The sequence below is a fragment of the Neodiprion fabricii genome, chromosome 1 (assembly GCF_021155785.1).
Source record: "Neodiprion fabricii isolate iyNeoFabr1 chromosome 1, iyNeoFabr1.1, whole genome shotgun sequence".
NCBI lineage: Eukaryota > Metazoa > Arthropoda > Insecta > Hymenoptera > Diprionidae > Neodiprion > Neodiprion fabricii.
In genome coordinates this window covers 24,056,926-24,077,411 of record NC_060239.1, presented here as the reverse complement: position 1 = coordinate 24,077,411, position 20,486 = coordinate 24,056,926, and the positions used below count along the sequence as shown (strand labels likewise).

Sequence of the window (20,486 nt, the reverse complement as noted above, 5' to 3'; positions counted from 1 at the left end):
GGCTAATAGTTTTTGTGGTACTGACCTCCGATCGCAGATCGGCAAATGCCTCAGGCTCACTGTCAGTCGGTGACTGAAGTAAAATTTCTATCCAGGAGCAGTAAGACCCTGGTGGGCGGAGATCAAAGATGATCCTCTAATGCCTCGAGAGCGTGGGACCGCATAAGGCCCAACCAACCGCATGCGGCCGCTTCGATCCTGCAGACTCGCACGCTTCGATAATGGGCCACCTCTGCAGCGATCTACCGCCGATCCGATCGGCATGCAGCTCGAGTTCCATAACCAGCTGGGTTCATGTGACGCAGAGTTCAATCGTTCCCCTCAATCCCTTCCTGGTTTATATGTATTCCAGAGCATACTGAACCACCTTTCATTTTACCAGCGAGCGACGGTACCGCTGCATTCTGTTATGCATTTATACTACCGGTTACCGCCTTTGAGCTTGTGAACCGAGCAGTCGCTTACCGACTAGCGATACTTATGGCGCAGCTACCGGTGCTACCTGCTACCGAGCGCTTGCATGCTGCTACACATCCGATGCAAGGAATAACCTGTATCCTTGAGGCCGGAATGTAAATTCGTTAGCCTCACTTCCAAAGTCTGACCTTATAATTTTATACTCCTGATAGGCGGTTATGGTTACAGATTTCTTTTCCAATCCATGAGGAAATGGATATTAACCCTCTGGTCGTCGCCGATTTCCATCCTCACTATTAAAGTATACCATCGGTCATTTATGACCCGAAAGTTCTATTCCTTGTAAAACTGATTCCGAGTATTTGGTGTTATAATATTATTAGTGAAATGGAATAACCAGAATGTCCTGAGTAAGAATATGGAAACACAAATGCTATATTTACGTTCAGCAAATATTTATTTAAAGAAGACAGCAAGGCGCGAAAGATTTCCTTTGCAGGATCGTAACTTTTAAGGTGTCGTCGGATCATTAATGACCCAGGTGTAGACCAGAGGGTCAAGACGAAGTCTGGAGATTCAAAAAAGACATCCTGTACTACGTTCAACCGGAACTTCCCCAACGCCTTTTTGTTACTCTTTGGCATTCCATGGTCGCGGGTATTAGAATGACACTGGGCGAGATGGAGATTGACAACAATGGTTTTATTGTGACACTCAAATCTGTGACTTGAGCGTCTACTACCAGAGCTGTTGATACTAGGACTTTTCTATTTCTAGTATCCACACTACCCGTTCGGTACGCAAATATTTTCTTGTGCACATTTTCGGTGGTTTTATTTCAGAACCACTAGTTTTATTCTCAGTCATGCGGTGGAATGCCAGTTAACCGCGATGCCGTGTTTACATCTCCAACACTGTAGGCAAACAAATTTAACCGCATATTTTATGGTAATCGAATTTCGAAATATCTTCAATCACTGTCTCTCTATAATGTAGCATGAATAATAATCATTACACTCTCCCGTACGGCATGCGTGAGCCGCTGTGCGATTTTACGATGATAATTCTGTCTTTGCCAGTTGCTGCTGCTGCTGCTGCTGCTGCTGCTACTGCTTACCACAAGGATAAGAAACGGGCAAGGAGATTGAAAATCACCATACAACTTGTTCCTAATTCGTTCTATAAAGGGTCAATTATCAAGAATGGTTGAAAATTCAAAGGAGCCAGACCGTCCGTAATGTAGCTATTCGACTCTTCTCGTGCGGTGACTGCGTGCCCGGGGGAAATACGACGAGGAGCGAGGCTTGCGTGACGCCGGCGTGTGCCCGCGGGGGCGGCTTCGTCGACTCGAGCGGAGAAGATCGCGTGCGTCGAAAGTTCAGCGGGGCAGGTGGAGCTATGCGGACGAGGATCAACCTGGACGTTACCTGGTTGGAAGTGCCGGGTTGCGACGGAGCGCGGCTTAAACGTGGGCGGACTCGGGGTAGCCTCGGGTGTTTCTCACCCGCATACCTGCACTACGTGCTGGCGACTTGGTCCGCCTCTGCGTCGCCCTCGAACCAGCCATCGTGACTGGCTGGCTGACTGGTACTCGGACACTGCGCGTGTATGTGTTCGGAGTCCAGACTACACAAGATTTGAAGAAAAATTATACCTCGTACGCAATATGCAATTTGTAATTTACGCGGTAACTTGTATGCGGGACGCAGGGAAGATTTTAGCGGAAAACAAAGCTTTTTATACCGCGGCAGAGGCCTTGTCGGAGGTTTTACTTCGATATAATGACCTCGATAATGACCGTAGACACGCGCAGTGTTTCCAATCTACTACTGCGCCCATGCACACGGTCGCGTGAAACAACCCGCAAGTAAGGCGAGGTGATTTCTGTCATGTTATTTTATTGTTAATCAACATGTACGGCTCGAATCTCTCGAGGATACTCGAGCGTTGTTGCAGTGGGAATTGTGATGATGGGAACCGGCTGTGTTGCCGGGAATAGACTAATCGTAGGAGGAGCGCAATTGATTAGTTGTCTTAGAAGTGAAACTGTGCGTGACCAGTAGTTTGCAGATTCATACGGGAAATTATTTTACCTACGTGTAATTTAAAGTATATAGAAAGACAGGGTAACGAAGTGCTGTGAAGTTCATTGTCAGGTGAAGTCATACCGCTATGTCTCGTAATTATCATCCCACAAGGAATGATTAAAGCTATAGTAAAATAGGATCTCTCAACACTCGATACATGTTAAACCTTTCGAGTTCGTTTTTCCGAAGAAAATATCGTCTCCGCCCAATGACTCGGCTTGTCAAAATAAGTAATTAACAACCTAACGATCTAGTTCTCTAATAGAGAATAACAAAGCAACGGATTTACACGAAACGTGCTACTTTGGACTATTCTGACAAATCAATATTTCAATATGACGGTAGCTACGCGTAGGAGTAGATTAAAGAAACGTTTACAACAAGTCACTACCCGAAAATAAATTAACACACTAGTGGATATATAATCATAGCATTGTTTGAGTAGGTGCGACAAGCCAAATCGGGAGTGATCAATAGTGCATGAACAATCGTGCTCTATCCCCTATTCAAAAACAGAATGTATCGCACGACATTCCGTCGTTTCTATTTCGAACTAATTGCCAGACTGATCTCCATCGATCACGTTCTTAATCGCACCAATGTTCCGGTCAACGCACCCCGTACATCATGACGTACGTCAACGTGATCCTCGATCAAAATCCGAATGCGGACCACGTACTGCGTAATACATATGAATTTTAACAATTGAGGTTGAATTACCCCGCCCGAAGCCTCTTTCCTGGAATACACCGCCGATTGATTGTCGATTCTTGCAATGTTGACTTCCCGTCCCTTCAATTTGGCGAGGAATAATTTACAGACACATAAATTCGTTTGAAGGATTTATTCCACCTTCTTGCACCTCTTAGCGCGGCAGTCGGTATAAGCTCAGGATGCTTCAAGAGGTATAAGGTACCCAATTCGGTTAGCCTCTCTCCAATTAGCAGCGAATGAGGAACGAAGTTGGGCTTCACAGACGATTCATGGAACCCCGACTAACTTTCTGAGATCGAGTCGGGATCCACAGACCGTGCGAAAGCGCACTTCGGACTGCTCAGGCATATCTTCTGTCATATGCTAATTCGCAGCTGCAGGTTCCATGGCCTAACGCAAATTTCGTGTCAACGACGTCCACGATTCTCTCATAAATGAATCGAACTGAAACTCGCGTTTCCGAGTAAGAATTCCAAATTTATTAAAATTCAGACTGGTTATGTAACCGTTCAATAGTGAATATCAATTCCGAAATGTTAGATTCAGAAGTTTCGAAGATCCGATTAGACACGTCATAAAACCGATGAGTATTCGAACGGTCAAAACTCTGAACGGTCAAAAATTCAAATGATCAAAACCCCGAGTGATCTAAATTCCGAAGTCAAATTCTCGAATGGTCAAAACCCTGAAAGCTCAACGTTCCGAATGTAACTCCGACGTCAGCAACCTTTTACACGTATACGCGGTAAGCGCTTCACGTCATATGTGAAGGTCGGCACGGTTAGAATTTTTACCAATTAGGGTTTTGACCATTTGGAATTTCGAAATTCGATGTAACGGTCAGTCTGAACTTTGACAATTCAGAATTTCGATCTACGCCCAATTTTCTACCAGAAAAATCACGACGCGGTCTCGGCAGCCTTTTCTTCCCACATTCCTGTCAAATTACCCGCCGACGTCCTCACCGCAGCCGCAGCCACCTGCCGCACCACGTGGTTGCGGGACCGTCGAAGAGGACGAAGACCAGCCCGTTCGCTTCGTGGGCCCGAGGGGGTTCCCATGAGTCGCGGGGGTGGGGTCGAGGTATTTCGTAGCCCTCGGGCTTGACCACCTCCGCGTCTCTCTGCCTTCGCCATCATCCTAGCCTCTTAAAAATCTGGCATGCGTGCAGCTACGCTGCACTCCAACTCTACGTTATTACGAAGGCCCTTAATGGGCGAGCCGACTATCTTTGTTGCTCTGGAGGCCGTACCAAAGAATTTTTTCTCTACTGTATTGCAAATCTCTTGAGAATGTCTGATTTATAATTTTGTAATGAAAACGGTGATGTTGTATCTCGCGTGTATCGCACTCAGGCATGTATCCGAGTTTCTCTTCTCTGAGCTTGCGGGCAAACTGCACGATCCTTCAATTAATCGTCCCACTTTGTTCGCCATTCGGTCCCGGACGTTCCGGTACTGTTTTCCGGTGACAGGTGTCGTTTCTTTGTTTCTCATCAATTAGTCATCTTCGTAAATTACCCTCTCTCGTAACGCCTAACGAATTTTAAACCACGGACGTGGAATAATTATCGCTCAGTCTGCGTTTTAAGAAATATAAAAAAGAAAGGAAACGCCCAATACCGACTACAGCAATGACTTCGCGCCTGCTAGGCATTTCATCATCACGTCAACGTTTTTACACGCTACTTAGCTTACTGTGGTTCCGTTTTTCGAATCTGTTTGGGATAACCCGCGTTAATCATGCCATACTTCTTCCGAGTGTGATGATCTCTTCCTCTCGTTTGTCTCCATTTTCCGGCTAACAGTTCGCTTGAATTTTAAACCGCACCAGGAACGGTCACGCGTACAGTTACACACATCCGGGGACTTTATCTCTCGAAAATAATTCCACCGAACTGTGATTGGGCATCGTTCTAACCACAACACGAATCGTAAACAACAAAATTAAATATTTCCTAGAAGTTCTTCCTTCATTCGTAAACACTGAAAAATTCAGCACGTTCTGTCGGCCGCATTCTCGGCAATTAAGAGACTCTGCAGACTGTATACGTCGGTCTTAGTATCGCACTAATTACCAACAGCGTTAACTGATAAGACAACGATCCGAGTAATGCAGGAAAAATTCCTCGCACTGTGTCTCGGTTTGGAATATTAGAGCAGGACACTTGCATTGCTGGGATGATGAAAAAACTGGAATTCTCAAAGAGCAGAACACGTAATAGTTCCGCGTTTATACGTGACGACGTAGCTGTAGTCGGACCATAAACGAAGACTTATTACATCACGAAGCCGACTATCTAAAATCCGTCTCATCAAACACAGTCTTTCGCGCCTCTCTCGCTCGGCGGTTTGATAAGAAGGGAATTTGTCAACGCCGAACGAACATGTCATATCAGTGGTTCCAAAAACAGAGATTGGGTCGATGCGAGTCAACCGAGTTCTCAAAGGGTCGTTTTTTCCTACCGCGAAGACTAACCTGCGTCTAACACGTTGTAAATCTCGCAATCAGGATTCCATGAGGCGGGATGCGATAACCTCCTAGATTCGTGGCCTCCGCGTCCTGTGCCGATCGGGAGGACAGGAGGGCAGGAATTCCGGGTCGGCTGGCGGGCGATAATTTAGGCAAGGCGCGCATCTTAGCGAGGCCAATCAGCCGTCGGGACGAGCACCCTAGAAAGATAGCTGGGATTATCATGCACGTGCATGTTGACAAAAGAAGTTTAGCTTGTAAAGCTGATTAAACCTTACTTAATCACAACCGATCAGGACGGTATAAGCCTCGTCGGGGTCTCCGGCGTCTCGCAGCAGCTCCTCGGCTTCCTGATCTCCTGGTTGTATGGCGGCTGAGCGGGCGGTCCTGCGCGGCAAAATAACAACAAGCTGGCTCCTCGGGATTCATGGTCGCCGGCTACCTTCGACATAGCAACTGAATTCAATGCTGCAATCCATGGATTCCTAAGATTCTACGGTTATACCTAACACCACTCGGAACAAATCTCTGCCTAACGTTCCTAGCGACTAGATATAGTTTTATTATCGGGCGTTCAATTTTTTCGTACATACAGCACGCGATGAGAACGACGGCGGCGCCGTTCCGCTGGGAAAAATGGCTACGGACCCGGCGGCGGGGCGTCGAGGCCACTGGGATGGCCTTCGGGGGCGCAAGAAATAATCTTGCCTCCTCCTCCTCCTCTTGCCAACTTTTGAATCAATCCACACCACCTCGCTGGCAATCGCGACTACGAACGTTTTCGAAACGGTATTACATATCTATAGGTATATACGATCTCGCGCGAACGCTGTAACTCGTATGTATATAAGTGTGCTGTTTTTTTTTTTTTTTTTTCTTACCCGCAAACAAGCTGACTAATTGAATTCAGCATACCATACGTTATTTATAGCAATCGGACTATCAAGTTTCACATCACTTAGCGATCAATTAGAATTAAGCGTAGGTCATCAGATTTTGCGATACCTGTAACAAAAAGAAAACGTTACAATTTGTCAAGTTTCGCACCTGTTTCGAAAAAAAAAATTTTTTTTTCCTTGTACTCATTTTTCAGTTAAATAGCCTACGATCTGCGTACGGTCAAATTTTCAACTCTTTTTATCTTCCTAGATTTCATGCGAATAGTTTTTCTAAACACACCGCGTCGCGCGTCCGTGGATGCATCGCGATATCTTCCCTGTCGGTCTCGGCGTGTAATCGATATCTCGTTACGACTTGTGTAAGGAGTGGGACCTCTCGTCGCGGTGACGTCCCGGCGCTCTTAGCTCCTCGAGTGGTTTGGACTCCTGATGAGAGCGTAGAGCGCCGCAGCGCCACGCGTCACGGCGAGCAGCATCGCAACGCAGGGCGCCAGTACGCCGGCCACCGCGACGCACTCCGCCGTTTCACGACCGACGTCCACCATCTGCGCCGTTCCCCCACTCGCAATAACAGATTGTGCAAATCCGTTCAAAAAAGCTCGTCCAACTATTGTTCAGCACCGCCACAGAGCCGCAACGTCGACTGTCCAGCTGCGCCGTCGCAAGAGGGGGAAAAGCACCGGAATTCTACCAACAGGAAGCCTGCGCCATCTCGTGGGGGATAGGTTCAACGCCTTTTTCTGTTGCACTCGCATTATCTGGTAAGACTAGGAGTACCATTTACCGACTGAGATTGTTACTCTCCAAATGTTAACGCAATTCGCGTTTCGTTTGGCACCGAAGCTGTCGGTCAGTTGGGCGTCACTTTCTGGTCGGTAAATCAAAAGTATCTCATGCTTAAGTGTTCGGGTTTTACAGAAGTTCTGAATCGTTAGAAAGATCGATACCGAAGCAACAGAAACCGCATTCGGTGTGCGCTGAGTGCGCCGGTCGAGTGTCTGTTGATCAAATCTGTGATAAAGTAATGATCAAGCGATGCTTGATGATAACTCGAATGTAAGCGCTCAGTTATTATCTCTCAGCTTACACCAAAGTTCAATGTCGCTGATGAGGAAGGTTTCAATGCCGTAGAATCTGGTTATTGATATCAAAGAGTCCTATGATTCACCCGTATATCCTCTCGGAGTTTATCAAGACAAATTTTTATATACAGATGAATCGATTGAGATCACTCTTTTATTTGAAAACTGTCACCACCTGCGATGCAAGGTGTCCTTTTGGTTGAGGGAAATGATTGGAGATGAATTATTGGAACATGCCTACATTTCCCGTGACAGAAGCAAAGATGCTCATAGTTCACTATAAATTGAGAAATGTCGATGTAAAAAACTTAAATCTTTATTTACATATTTCGATAAAATACAATTTACAAAATGGTAATGTTCTCACGTATATACCTCCCGTCTGATGCAATGTTGATGCAGTCTTCTTAAACCTTGCGATCGATTCATTCCAAATTTCAAAGTTATACTCAAAAGTTTAGAACCATAAAGAAATACCAAGCTTGACAATAGATGTTTGTGTACATTTAAAATTTAAGACTTTTTCGAGTGCTTATAATGATGGCAGATTGTTTTTCGGGACATATTTAGAATAGCCCCAGCTGACAAGTTAATTTGGCAAGTGGTGTTGGTCAAAACGTGAAATCTCTTCCATGTCGCCTTATGTCCTTTGCAAATTCCTCAATCATTTTCATGCGATTATTTTTTGACTCATTTCGCTTTTCATATTTAAACTACCGGCAGAGCAACAATTTCCTACCCGACCGATGCGCAGCTCTCGAAAAACTCATCGTCACTATGAGTTTCAATTTCTGTATAGCGGAAAAAACACACGAATATGATTGCAAGTTTTGTTACTTTGAAGATACAGTAAGAAGAATGTTGCTCACTGTCGTCGATATATCAATTCAACTGCATCCTTTGTCAGTCAATCATTTGCGTCAATAAAGATAGCCCGTCGTTGATATCTTCATGTACCCCAAAGATCGCCCTCAAGATTTGTTATTTCAATGAATCGATTGGCCCCGCCCTTAATGTTAGAATTTAACATGCATCAAGGTCCTCTTAGTTTTCGTGCCCGCACAAAACTGTCACTGAACAATTTTTGTCATAAGTTTCCTGCTGAGCTTCGAGCATCACGTAGCCTAATAAAATACTGTGATTTCCACATTGTTAGAGCCAAGCCAACAATGAACCGGAAGGAAAAATTTATATCCAATACAGCTTTACGTGCCTTGACATTTGAGTCGTCGACCTGTCACCCCCTGCTCATACTTCAGTCTTGTCTTTCAGAGGAATGACCTCTTCGGGTGATTTGCCGTTCTCCAGAGCCCGCTCTTTTTCCGTGATACTTCCATCGCTCCTTGGGCTATTCCAAGACTGAAGTTTTCCGGATCCAAAGAACGTAAAGGTCAGACCACCGCACACATAGGTGGCAGCAAGAATCCAGAACACTATCCTCCACTGTGGGAAGGACTGGTTCTCGAAAGTCAACGAGCCAACCATTTCGGCGCTCAAGAAGCCACCTAAAGAACTAAGAGTATTGGCCAACCCGAAAATCGTCCCGGAAAAATTCGGGGCAATGTCTAAGCCATTTCCTAAGTATCCAGCGGTTACTCCGCCGTTAATCGTCAGGGCGACTGTAAATATCGCCACAGAAGTAATCCGGTCACAGCCCATCAAAGCTTGCACGATCATCAGCAGTCCAGGAGTCATTACCGCTGTAATGAAATGTAAATATAAGTGACAATTAACTCCCGAGTGACCTTACAATATGGGCAATAACAGACAAGAGAGCGAATGCTTGTTGTTCCAACTTATTATCACTAATTAATGTTACAAGGAGCCGAGAATGCTTACAGATATTAGTTTTACTTTGACAACGAAACATCGTATGAAATTTACTAAAGGCTCTACGTATTTTTTTAATGTATGAAAACGATGAAATGACGGTTCTGTTAACCACTATGATCTCTCATTGTGAACCTTGAGTGAATAAAATATAATTCGTGTCAAACTTTTTCTCTAATTGGCCTTTCCAACTGGTATCATTCATTCGTTCCCAAGAATTCGTCATTACTTACCGAAAGCAGTGAAGCTCTTACGAATCGCTGTCACTGAAAGCTTATTAGTTCTTCTCAGATAATCGGCTGCAGATGACGTCAACACGGCGAAACAATATTTCCCTAGGTAAGGTAAGGACGAAAGTAGACCATTCTGAGAAGAATGAAAAAAGAATTTGGGAATCTTGAACAAACTAAACACGTGCAAGACTCTTGAAGGAAGCGGTAAATAATAAAAAATTTATACCTTTTTAATTTCGAAGCCCAGAATGTATTTCATATAAGTTGGCAGCTGATTCACCACCGTAAAGTAGCCGAAAACACTGCATCCGTGGGTGACGATGATTGCCCAAACTGGGACAGACGTCAACATCGCCTTCCACGGTACAGCCAGGTGCTATAAGCCATAAATTGCACAGATCGTTAGCGTTGGATGTGAGAAAGTATCGATCGCAGGAAGTGCTTACGCTTGATCGAATATGCATTTCCGTCTTACGATCGCAAGTGGTTTTAAAGGCACGCACCTTTGAGGTGGAAGTCGTCCCGATGGACTCCTCAATGAACCGGCGTTCCTCTGCTGAGATGCGAGGGTGTTGAGCTGGAGAATCATAGACAACAAAGAACCAGACGATGCTCCATATTAAGCTGATTCCACCGGTAACATAGAAGACCGACTCCCAGCCAATCGAAGCAATCAGGAACCCACATATCGGCATCGTGATCGCCGCTCCGAGAGAAGATGCTGGAAAATGGTCCAGATGTGCAGGCATGTTTCTTTTACGATTTCCACAATTCAGAGTGAGCGTTCATCGGTTTCGCACCCTTACAGACAGTCCCCGAATGATTTACGCCCGGTCAAGTATTCTTCACCTGCATCCGCAAATTGGACATCGTAGGAAACATTAGGGTATATTAGACCTGTATCGGGTAGGTCGAATCACCTTCTCGATACACTTACAATTCGTCACACATTGCGCGACGGTCAAAAAGTTAGTAAGCGGCTATGACCACAATTTTCACTTATGACGGTAAAGGTAAGTCAGTTCAGTTTGCGTGAGATCATTGATCAAATCATATATACATTAGCAAAGAATGACAGCAATTCTTCGACTTGTAAACAAACTGGTTCTCCTTCCCGTACTCTCTCCTGGAGAACGCTGTCGTTATACGTGTAAAAAAAAAATTTGGCGCATATCACCTACCGAATGCACACCTTGAATTGTCTCAATCATCGAAAATTATCACTCATATCTCACCCATCATATTCGCAATGAATTTGCTCCGTTCCATTGGAGGTATCCATCTTGCAGTCATGGGATGGATCGCGGGCCAAGTGGCTCCCTGAAACGAATGAAACCGTGTAAGCATGGCGTGACTCTCTAAGCTAACTTTATTGCTGAATTTATTGCAAGATACGACTTACCAGCATAAAGCCAAGAATCACTCTGAGAGCCGCGACTGCAGGATAACCGAGTGTCGCTGCCAACGGTGTGAGAAGCGTAACGGCGCTTGCAGTCAGCATACTGTACCCAAACACCCTTTTGGCACCAACGATTTCCGCAAGCCGACCACCAGGCAATTCGGTGCAGATGTACCCCCAGAAGAAGCTACCCAAGATCTTGTTTACCTCGTACTCGTTCCATGGATACCTGGTTTGTTCGATGGCCTGCTGCAACATTAACATACCTATATTCAATAATTTGAAAGAGAAACGCAGCACCGTGTGCTTCGAATGTTGGGTGAGCCTTCCGACCAATTATATATTATATATTATCAGAATGAAGTAGAGAAAAGTCGCATTTACATGTTTTTCCGGTAAGTCCCCCAGTTCATTTAGACTCGTATTAGATGTGAAATTTTTATGGAAATCAACCGATCCCGCGCATCCTGAGTCCGCGATGGTTTCGGTAGAATGTCTGGTGCTGTTACTGGGTAATACCATATCCACGATAGCTATCGTCAAATTGACACGTAACGTGTAGTTCAACATGAATCCAAGAATCACCATGATATTCAGCATCTGACGACACGAGAAGCGATCTGAAAAATTAATTTCCGTCATTAAGTTTGGATGAGGAGGGTCAAAAAACGAGTTTCTTTGCTGTTAACGTTTGGAATAAGTTAATTGGTACCATGGCACAGTTTTTTCGGGTGACCAGTCATGGATAGCTTGTTTCTTTGTGTGCCGGTTGGCAACAATTTAATTGGCTGTTGCAAGCTTGGAAATGAATTGCTGAGAATCATACGATACCCGTAGTCAGGTCAAACCCAGTAATCATTAAAACATAATTTTCATCTGTCCGTTCAGTAGTTATTGCTGATAATATATGACTGAATTTACTATCCATACAAATAGCTGCGAATTCTGAAGCAAAAAATGAATTTTTTTCTTTCTTTCACAAGTTTTGCTATCGCAAATTATATTTAGAACCTGATAATCAGCATACAATGTTTTTCTGCGTACATAAGTAACTGAAAAATTGTTGGGTGCTGATGTCGCGCCTATAGAAATATCTATAACAGATAACAGTTCTATCACGTAACTGTCGTAAAATTTCTTTGAAAATTATTGTTCTGGTCGAAAGGCTGCACGTGCCATTCGATGATTGCGAGCACCTACATGTGCGGTATCTACGTCAATTTGGCAAAGGCCCCAGAAGCAAGCCGTGTCTGGTATTGCGAGTGGTAAACACATTTACATAAGTAACTTCACCGTCATTTAGACCAGAAAAACCTATTCTTTGAGGTGACAAACCGACCGTGGATAAGGGGAATCGATTTTTGCGATCCGACTTGTTCTCATATGGTCAAGCGTCTCAAGGCTGCGTCGTGATAAAACCAGCTGGCAAACGGTGGCTCATTGTCGATGGAATAACGGCAAAAAGTGAGTACTTGTCGTTACCAATTACCTCAGATTCGGAGGACAAGTAGTTTAGAACTAAAGCCGGCATCCGCAGATCCACAGAGATGTTTGACAGGCTCCCATGCAAATTTATAGTGCCTTTAAAGACACGAACGATGATCGAAGGGGATAAGATTCCGAGTAATTAGATTGCCATACGATGTATGAGTCTTTTCTGGAAAAATGTGACCTTAAATAAGAGAACCGTTAGTCACTTGATTGGTAGTTAACGTGCCTCGAACTGTTGTTTAATTGTCTTGATTGCACTACCCTGACTCGGTTCTTCTGGAGTCAAAGAGACGGTATCGTTACAAGCGCAAGTGACCGGGTGCTTAACGTCAGAAATGTCTGGGTATAAAACGTCGTGACGCCCGTAAATACCGACTTAGTCTAGCTTGCCCAAGTATTTATAAACAGCCTTAGCCTTGCCCTGGTGCTTCCTGCTATATTGAAGTCAAAGGAGAATCGGTTCGCTGAACATGCGGCGTTTGATCTTTTCAACGAGTTACAATTCCTTTGCACTGCATAAGTATATAACAACGGAGTCACTGATCAGCGTTTAAGATGTCTGGAAATCTGTTAATTGGATGCGATTTGAAATGTTAGGAAAAATTTTGCACGAGTGCGGATTTAGAATATTTTGCCAGCGCTAATAGTTTGCGATTTTTTTTCATTCGTAAATATAATTCAATCAAATAATTAATCACTTCATTTAGCAGTATGGAGTTAATTAATAATTTTACACGACTGAGAATGTGTATATAATGAGTTGTTAATTTTTAGCCAAGGATTCTTGCGTAATAATCGCCACTTGACACTCAAATAACACTTGAGTCGTCCCAGAGACTAATCACTTTATTAAGCGCATTTGACAAACTTTAAATATGCGGGATGTTGGAAGTATTTATGTATTTCAAAGACTTCACAGCCGCTTAAAGAACGCAGCTGCAGAAATCGCAGGCCTGAAATTTCATAAGTGGCCTAAAATTACGGCGCTGTTTCGCTTCCGTGAAATCACTTAAATAAAGTAAACGGTTTAGGAGATGGAAAACGTTTACTTCCATTCACCATATTCAAATTATTTCAGGAACATCCGTAATTACACGTGCAATTTGGATAATCTCGTTGTCGTTTCTACCAAAGCAGATGCTCTGCGAGCACGTGGCGGTATTTCCAGGCCTCGATTAGGTCATATCAGTGATAGATTGAGATGGTTACGTACGCTACTGACCGAGCAACGATAATGCCGAGATGATAGGTGTGATTTCTCGTAATGGCCGGCACAGTGCAATTTAAATAATTGCACGTTTCCTCTGTAATGCGCGCAATAAATAAATCATCAAATAGGTACGCAAACGTTTTTGCACTGGCAAATTGCTACAAAATATCAAAGGCAAACAGGCGATTCAAGGCCACATGAAACATGGCTAAGCAGAAACTGTACCCTGCAGGTACCGGACGTAATTTTCATCCACGTGCAAATGATTTGCCTAAAGGCAATCCGTTTCGTTAGTTAATTAATACGATCGATCAATGTTCGACGATCGAGATAGTAAAGTGGGATTAAAATTTACTCGGCATATTAGAGACCGCATGCTTTTACACTGCTATGGAAACATGCTCCGCCGATATGAATCAATCATTTGCAAAAATCGAACAGCAGGGCGAAAGCATTCCGAAAGAATCCCGAAATTCACACACAGTTACGGCAGAAAATACATGATGGATTCATTAAATCGTTTTTGTAAACAGTATAAAATTTACAGAGAATAAATTATTCGGCCAAATGAAATACGAATATCCAAGGTTACAAACGAGTACTTATGTCATTAGAAATGAAAAAATTCTGTGTATGAGAAGACATTGTGAGATGATTTGAGGTTACATTGAGGCTATGTGCGAATAGAGTTATATTGCGTAATGAGCCTCTAAAGCCACGCCAAATTTTAGCAACTGTTGTGAGTCCGTTTAACAAACTAACGTCAAAAGACCCCGGGAGGTAGCGTCGAAGCTGCCAGCCAGCATCCGGGATTAAAGACCGTAATCAAGTGGAAAAAACTCATCTGTTGAAAGCGAGAGTGTAACACTGAAAGACGGGAGTTACGTAACTATGTATTGGTAAGAAAAAAAAAAACAACAATAGGCTTTAGATGATCAAACGAAGCAACGCCATCAAACAGTGATTGTTTCGTGAGGTAATCAAGCATGAAGCTGTCCCATAGATACTCTGGATTTCTTGCTTCCCGTCTGTCTGGAATACCCAATTATGCCAAGTAGTCGGTACAACGAAGTGATATAATTGTGAACATCGAAAAGCGCGCCAGGTCCTTTTTTTCTTGGGAGATTGAAAATTGTAGTAGCAAAAAACGACCGCCAAAAAGAAATTAAAAAAATACAGTCGATTATACGAGACCTTGAATTGTCATTAGCTGTTCTCAAGGCTGACGCAATGTGATCCATTAGAAAAGATTTTCGTGGCAGTACTCAATAATTTTCGAAAACTTTATTACGAGTGCCAATAATATTGCAGAATTTCCAGTGAATGTCTCGTTCGGTGTTTTAAAAAATTTTACGTTCCGTTGGGTCGATCGTTTGCCATCTGTCGCGACTTAGCAACCATGGAACGAGCTAGGGGTTCACCGAGGCCGTGGATACCTACGTCAAATTTCATCATTTAAGAGGTATAAATCGACTAAACCCAAACACCCATTGCATACGCCATCAGCTTGAATTTGTTACAGCGCAACTCGATGCTGCAATTTTTCTTTATGCGCATTTTCATGCCGATGTGAATGCGTGTGAGTCTGCTTTTGAATAAGGCTTTGCCAATGTCACACAAGCAATGTTTTTTTTTTTTTTTTTTCTTTGGAAAACTGCCACAAGATTGCTTCAAGTTTTGCGGCACAAATTTTTATTTAATTCATAAGCTTTCAAGTGAAATCGATTCACGATTTTTCTAATTAGTTTCATGCTTCACATACGTCTGTTTCAGTTGCGACAAAATCATTTCAAAAGACTTCAATCCTTTACATTGTAAATTTAGTTCGCTGAATCGTAAGGAAGAAAATTGCTGAGAAGACGTGTGTCTCAATTTTACAATTATTATATGGGGCTTATCAATACAGAAGTAGTATGCTATTAAGCCCGCTAACACTAGTTTTCATGTTGCAAATGTTACTAGGTTCGACTGTCCAATAATAGCCAGCTTTTCTTGACACTGCTTCAACAAAAACAGACGAAACAAGGCTCACAGTGCCGAATTTTAAAAAACGTGAAAATCCAATTTGTAGAATATTAAAATGTAGAAAGTCAAAATATACTCGGTAGATTACATAACTAAAAATATAGAATCATCAAAATGTTCACTCTTACATATTTCGGTTTGCTATATCCATATTCATTCTGTCGATTACGTATTTTGGAAAGCTTTCTTATACTTACTTGGCCCTTTCTAGATATTGCCTTTTTTGTAGTTCATTTTTCTACACTTTAAAAATGTATGAAATCAATTTTTGCACCTTTGAAAATTTCATATCGTGACCCTTATATTTTTTGATCTTCCAACATTTTCAGCTTCACCAGCCTCAAAGAGACTTTTTGCAGTCGTTACGGGAAATTTCATGCTACCCACAAAACCGGATAGCATTGAAAGCCACCGGGCCTTCCACTAAATTTCATTTTTACTCGTCAGTGTTAAGTTGGTTACATTATCGCGCTATATTTCTTGGCATCCGCTATTTACACGGATTAGTGGCTAAAAATACTGACGGTGTAAATTCGTATCTACATGAAATTCTAAGCTATCGTAGATTACGCTTGAGAGACATTTAAAGCCAGGAAAAAATATTCTTGACAGTTTCAGATTTTCGTTGTGAAGAATCAACGTATTACACAATTATACGTAATAAACGAGTAAATATTTTAGTATTTTCAAGATGTTTGCAATGGAAAAAGTTCAAATTCTCCTCCGTACAAATGAATTATCATTCTTGTTACGTTTGATGTTGAAAATAATATAATATATTCAATTTTTACTACATCATAGATACGGTATACGGTATTTGGCATTAAAGCGATACATCATATACATGTTGTCAAAATGGTTTGGGTAGTAATTTTATCTTTCTTCATCGAATGAAGGTTTTCAAGAAACGGTGTCAAATCGACCAATATTGACCCTCGCTATTTTTGATTAGGTACATTGAAACTTTTTTAGGCGATAGTAACAACTTTAGGATTTACAACTAGAAAAAAAAATATTGTTACTATTATTATGGACTCGGTTTTAAGTTACGAATATACACATATTTTCAAAGTTCCATGTTTCTGCAATTTTTCAAAAAATTCTCAAAAATTAAAATATTTTTGCCTGCCCTCTTAACATTGTTGCAATGATGGAATAATTTATTTATTCCTATTTTCCTAAGCGCTCTGAAAAAAACTAACATAACAAAAATCTCCAATTTTAGTACCAATCACGGAACGAACATAACATTTAGATTTTTTGATGCACATGGACTAATCAAGTCAGAATATTTACTAAAATCCTAACAGCAATTTGAATGACTGTATTGAGTCATCGATTTTTAAATTTCATCGATTTCGATAAACTTAGTACAGAATAACGCAATCGCAACTATTTCCCGTAGCGCGGATGAGTTCTAAAGATACCCCTCTGATCCGGAAGTTGAATCACCAATAAATTTCACGTTCCGCATCCGCAAATTAATCTCAAAACAAAATTATTCCAATCTCATCCCAACGTCAACCTGATCTCAGAGTGCAAATAATTTTCGAGTGCACGTATCTCACGAGATTGAAAAATCTTACCTGCAATGCTGCGATTCGATGCCATGCTTAAGATTCGATCCTGGCAGCTAATTAATTACTTAAAAAAACCGGGAAACCAAATTAGATAATAACAAAAAAAAAAAAAAAAAGAAAAACTTTTCAAACGTTAAATGCAAAACGGAGTAGCACTTATGTCCAAAATACAATTTGATTTTGAAGTGTCAACGGAACTGTTTTTCGACACTCTCAGCCACGCTTTCGCGCTTGCGACTGGCTTACTGAGTGTCAACAATATAGTCTGCAAACAGCAACCACTAGGTGAAAATTGTTATTTATAAAGAAGCTGGCCCGTCGAAGGTGCCCTACCACGATGGGCACGCGGCGATGCACTTGAAATTCTTGCGTGGGTGGCGGTGTGCGCACCAAGAGAACTACGGGTTAGTTAGTATAAAGTCAACGGACTGGTAGCGGTGCTGACCAGCGCTGTCGGACGATTGCAATCGACTGAATACTTAACGCGGCGTCGACAGCGTGGTGCAACCAAACGGTCGTTCTACTCTCGAGGGGACGGCAACGACGTCATCCAATTTCCGTAGCGAAAATAAGAGAGAAATAAATAAATGAACGCCGAATACAAGAATGAACAATAATTGACCCGTCACACCGTGCCAAGTTCGCGGAGGTGTGGCACACACGTACAGAAAAAAGTAACTGTCTCATACACGCACCCGATTGGCAATAACAATTTAACCTTGTGCTAAACGATCTGTTACGTATCTCGTACATGTATACCTTGATGAATCCGAACTTGGATGCATACTTTGCAATAAAACCTCCGGTATGATGTATCAATCGATCTAAAGTATTGTCAGGTTTGCATAAAATTTTAGAGAAGACTTGAAAAGCTTTCAAGTCACTTTCCGAATTATAATACGCGTGTACAAGTTCATCGTTCAATGGTCACTCAATAGACATTAGAAACAACGAAGACAAGTTATTTTCAATGTAAAGAATTTTTTACCAGTCAATTTTAACATTGCTTCTTTTCTTGTTCCTAGGAGGTAAACCTCGACTAGCTATACGTGAACCATGTTTCTAGAAGTTCGTGAGCTGATATCGATGACTCACGTAAGACATGTGATAAATTTTTGACACAAGTGTAAATCTTCGTTTCTCTACCTACCCACGATACGGCTCGTAAATAGTTATACGACGCCGTTATAATATATTAGGGAATACATCGCAATACTGAAATGAATGAAAATTGGCAAGAATCCAACGCTCGATTAGACCGCGAGGTGCACATGTTATGTGCGATATTAGCTAGTGCAGACACGATAAGTAACATCAACTTGGACCGACAACCGCTGCTGTTACGTCACCTAACGTGACATGGTTTGACAAATTTGTCTCATTAATATCGTATTGTCATGCAAGAAATGAGAGAATAGTAGTGACGTCTAATAAGATATACATACCTATATCCATCGATTAACGAGTGATTAACTGACCGATAAGAACTCCCATGGTACTTTGTCTACTTCAATTATGTCCCTATACATCTTCAGCGGAAGCATTTAACGTTCAAGGATTGCTACCCATTTTCATTTGAGTCGAATTCAAGCTTAGTCATTTTCACTATCAAACGTGAACGTGAACGCGAAATTTGGCATAGCACATTGTGCGACGTAACATATCGCATTCATTTTTAAAAACACTTTCATAAACATTAGTTTAGCGTAAATAGTCGATATTTTCCATCTCGAGATATTACAGAAATGCAAAGTATAAAGTGAATTTCACAAACGGTGATTTTCAACGCCGGAACTTTTGTTTTTTGAATTCTTACGGTAATTCTGTAATTCACTTTCAACAATGTTTATTTACTGGTGGAATGGAAAAATAATGATTATGATTAAAAAATTCTTTACGTTATGAGTAATGCTAATTATACCTGGAGGATTCCTCGAGGATTGACGATGCGAATGACGTTTCGCCGGCAGATAAGCAACTCAAGTTACTTTTCCAGTACTTACTGGGTATGAAATGTAACTTCGGTTGCCTATTTGCCGGTGAAGCATCGTTCGCATCGTTAACTGTCAAGAAATCCTCCCGGTAGAATTTACTATGACAATAGTAACCGGACGAAAATAAATCACTTTTACATTATAAGAAATGACCTTTGAATTATTCAAATTCATTTCCTTTTACTATAAATGTACATCGCTCAAAAGAAATTGAATTCGAAATTCATCGGAAAACAGTTAAGAGTGTAAACTGATGTTTAATTTTCACTCTTCAAAAATAATTCCTACCCATCTGTTTAATATTTCAAGTTTTCTCTTAGGTATAATGCTAAATTCCGCACAAAACCGAAAATGTTTCTGAAACCTCCGGTACCAAATCTTATAGATAATTGCAATCTCTATTCGACTAATTTTGGAAAATGGCAGTCCGACAACAGTGAGTAAAAACGGTATTAAAAGAGATGGAATGGGGGAAGAATTGAGGGGAATTATTTGCTCTGCGTCAAGTATGTACTTACAACTATTTCTTAGATGGGGTCAGAGGTACCGGTACAGGGACCATTTGACCACGATGAAGATGAGAGCGCCTAAGAAGCATCATGGGAAGATGACAGAGTGTTGAGCATGACTGGCCTCAGGGCTGCCCTTAGCAGTACTTTTGCCCTTGATAAAGTGACGTGGGAACCTTTAACTTCGCGACTTGTGCTACGCTCCACGGTGTCAATAAACGGCGAAGCCCACTCTCTTTGGGTGCGCTAACACGACCAGTATGCGGTATAACATGCGGTGCAAGTCCGAAGAACGGAGGCTCTGTTGAGCTTGAAACGGATGCATGGTCATCGAGCTCGCGCCAGTTGGCGTGTGTGGTGTATAAATGTAAGTTGCTGATAATATATGCTCAGAATGGACGTGATCACTCAGGGACCAACGCTTGGCTTCGTCTAACAGGTCACCAGCTCGTGGGGGCTCGCCTTTTGCGTCACTCCACGCAGCGTAGATCGTCGCCCGGGTACTGAGAACTTTACCGAAGCATAAACTATTATGGCACAGGCG

The 20,486-nt window shown here is 42.2% G+C and overlaps 2 protein-coding genes across 11 annotated transcripts in view; both read right to left on the bottom strand.

Moving 5' to 3' along the window:
• The window catches only part of LOC124177034 (carbohydrate-responsive element-binding protein), a 98,700-nt gene extending 91,272 nt beyond the window's left edge, over positions 1 to 7,428 (bottom strand). The window contains exons 1-6 of one of the 5 annotated variants that reach the window (XR_006869520.1): positions 6,870 to 7,425; positions 6,572 to 6,695; positions 6,284 to 6,459; positions 5,969 to 6,132; positions 5,697 to 5,890; positions 827 to 1,331 (exon numbers count right to left, since the gene is read on the bottom strand). The gene's annotated coding sequence lies outside the window, so the exon portion shown is untranslated. Of the gene's footprint in view, positions 1 to 826; positions 2,044 to 5,696; positions 5,891 to 5,968; positions 6,133 to 6,283; positions 6,460 to 6,571; positions 6,696 to 6,869 lie in introns of those variants that run through there. The other 4 variants (XR_006869510.1, XR_006869512.1, XR_006869516.1 and 1 more) reach the window with 4 other exon arrangements.
• A 543-nt stretch (positions 7,429 to 7,971) lies between these two features.
• On the bottom strand, positions 7,972 to 19,973 carry LOC124178300 (sialin). Of its 6 annotated transcripts, none has more exons than XR_006869772.1 (9): positions 11,846 to 11,891; positions 11,518 to 11,753; positions 11,137 to 11,382; positions 10,970 to 11,054; positions 10,238 to 10,455; positions 9,961 to 10,110; positions 9,735 to 9,867; positions 8,541 to 9,371; positions 7,972 to 8,462 (listed from the first exon to the last, which is right to left on the bottom strand). XR_006869772.1 is itself a non-coding variant. In XM_046561546.1 (9 exons), exons 1-8 carry the CDS (start codon positions 11,874 to 11,876, stop codon positions 8,920 to 8,922), a joined length of 1,551 nt encoding a protein of 516 aa, XP_046417502.1. In that variant the 5' UTR covers positions 11,877 to 11,891; the 3' UTR covers positions 7,972 to 8,806; positions 8,885 to 8,919. The 6 variants fall into 6 exon arrangements, 5 of the variants coding, with proteins under 5 accessions (XP_046417502.1, XP_046417528.1, XP_046417521.1 ...); XM_046561546.1 differs by having other exon boundaries at positions 7,972 to 8,806; positions 8,885 to 9,371; XM_046561572.1 differs by lacking the exon at positions 11,846 to 11,891 and adding an exon at positions 19,952 to 19,973 and having other exon boundaries at positions 7,972 to 9,371.
• Between the last annotated feature and the right edge of the window lie 513 nt (positions 19,974 to 20,486).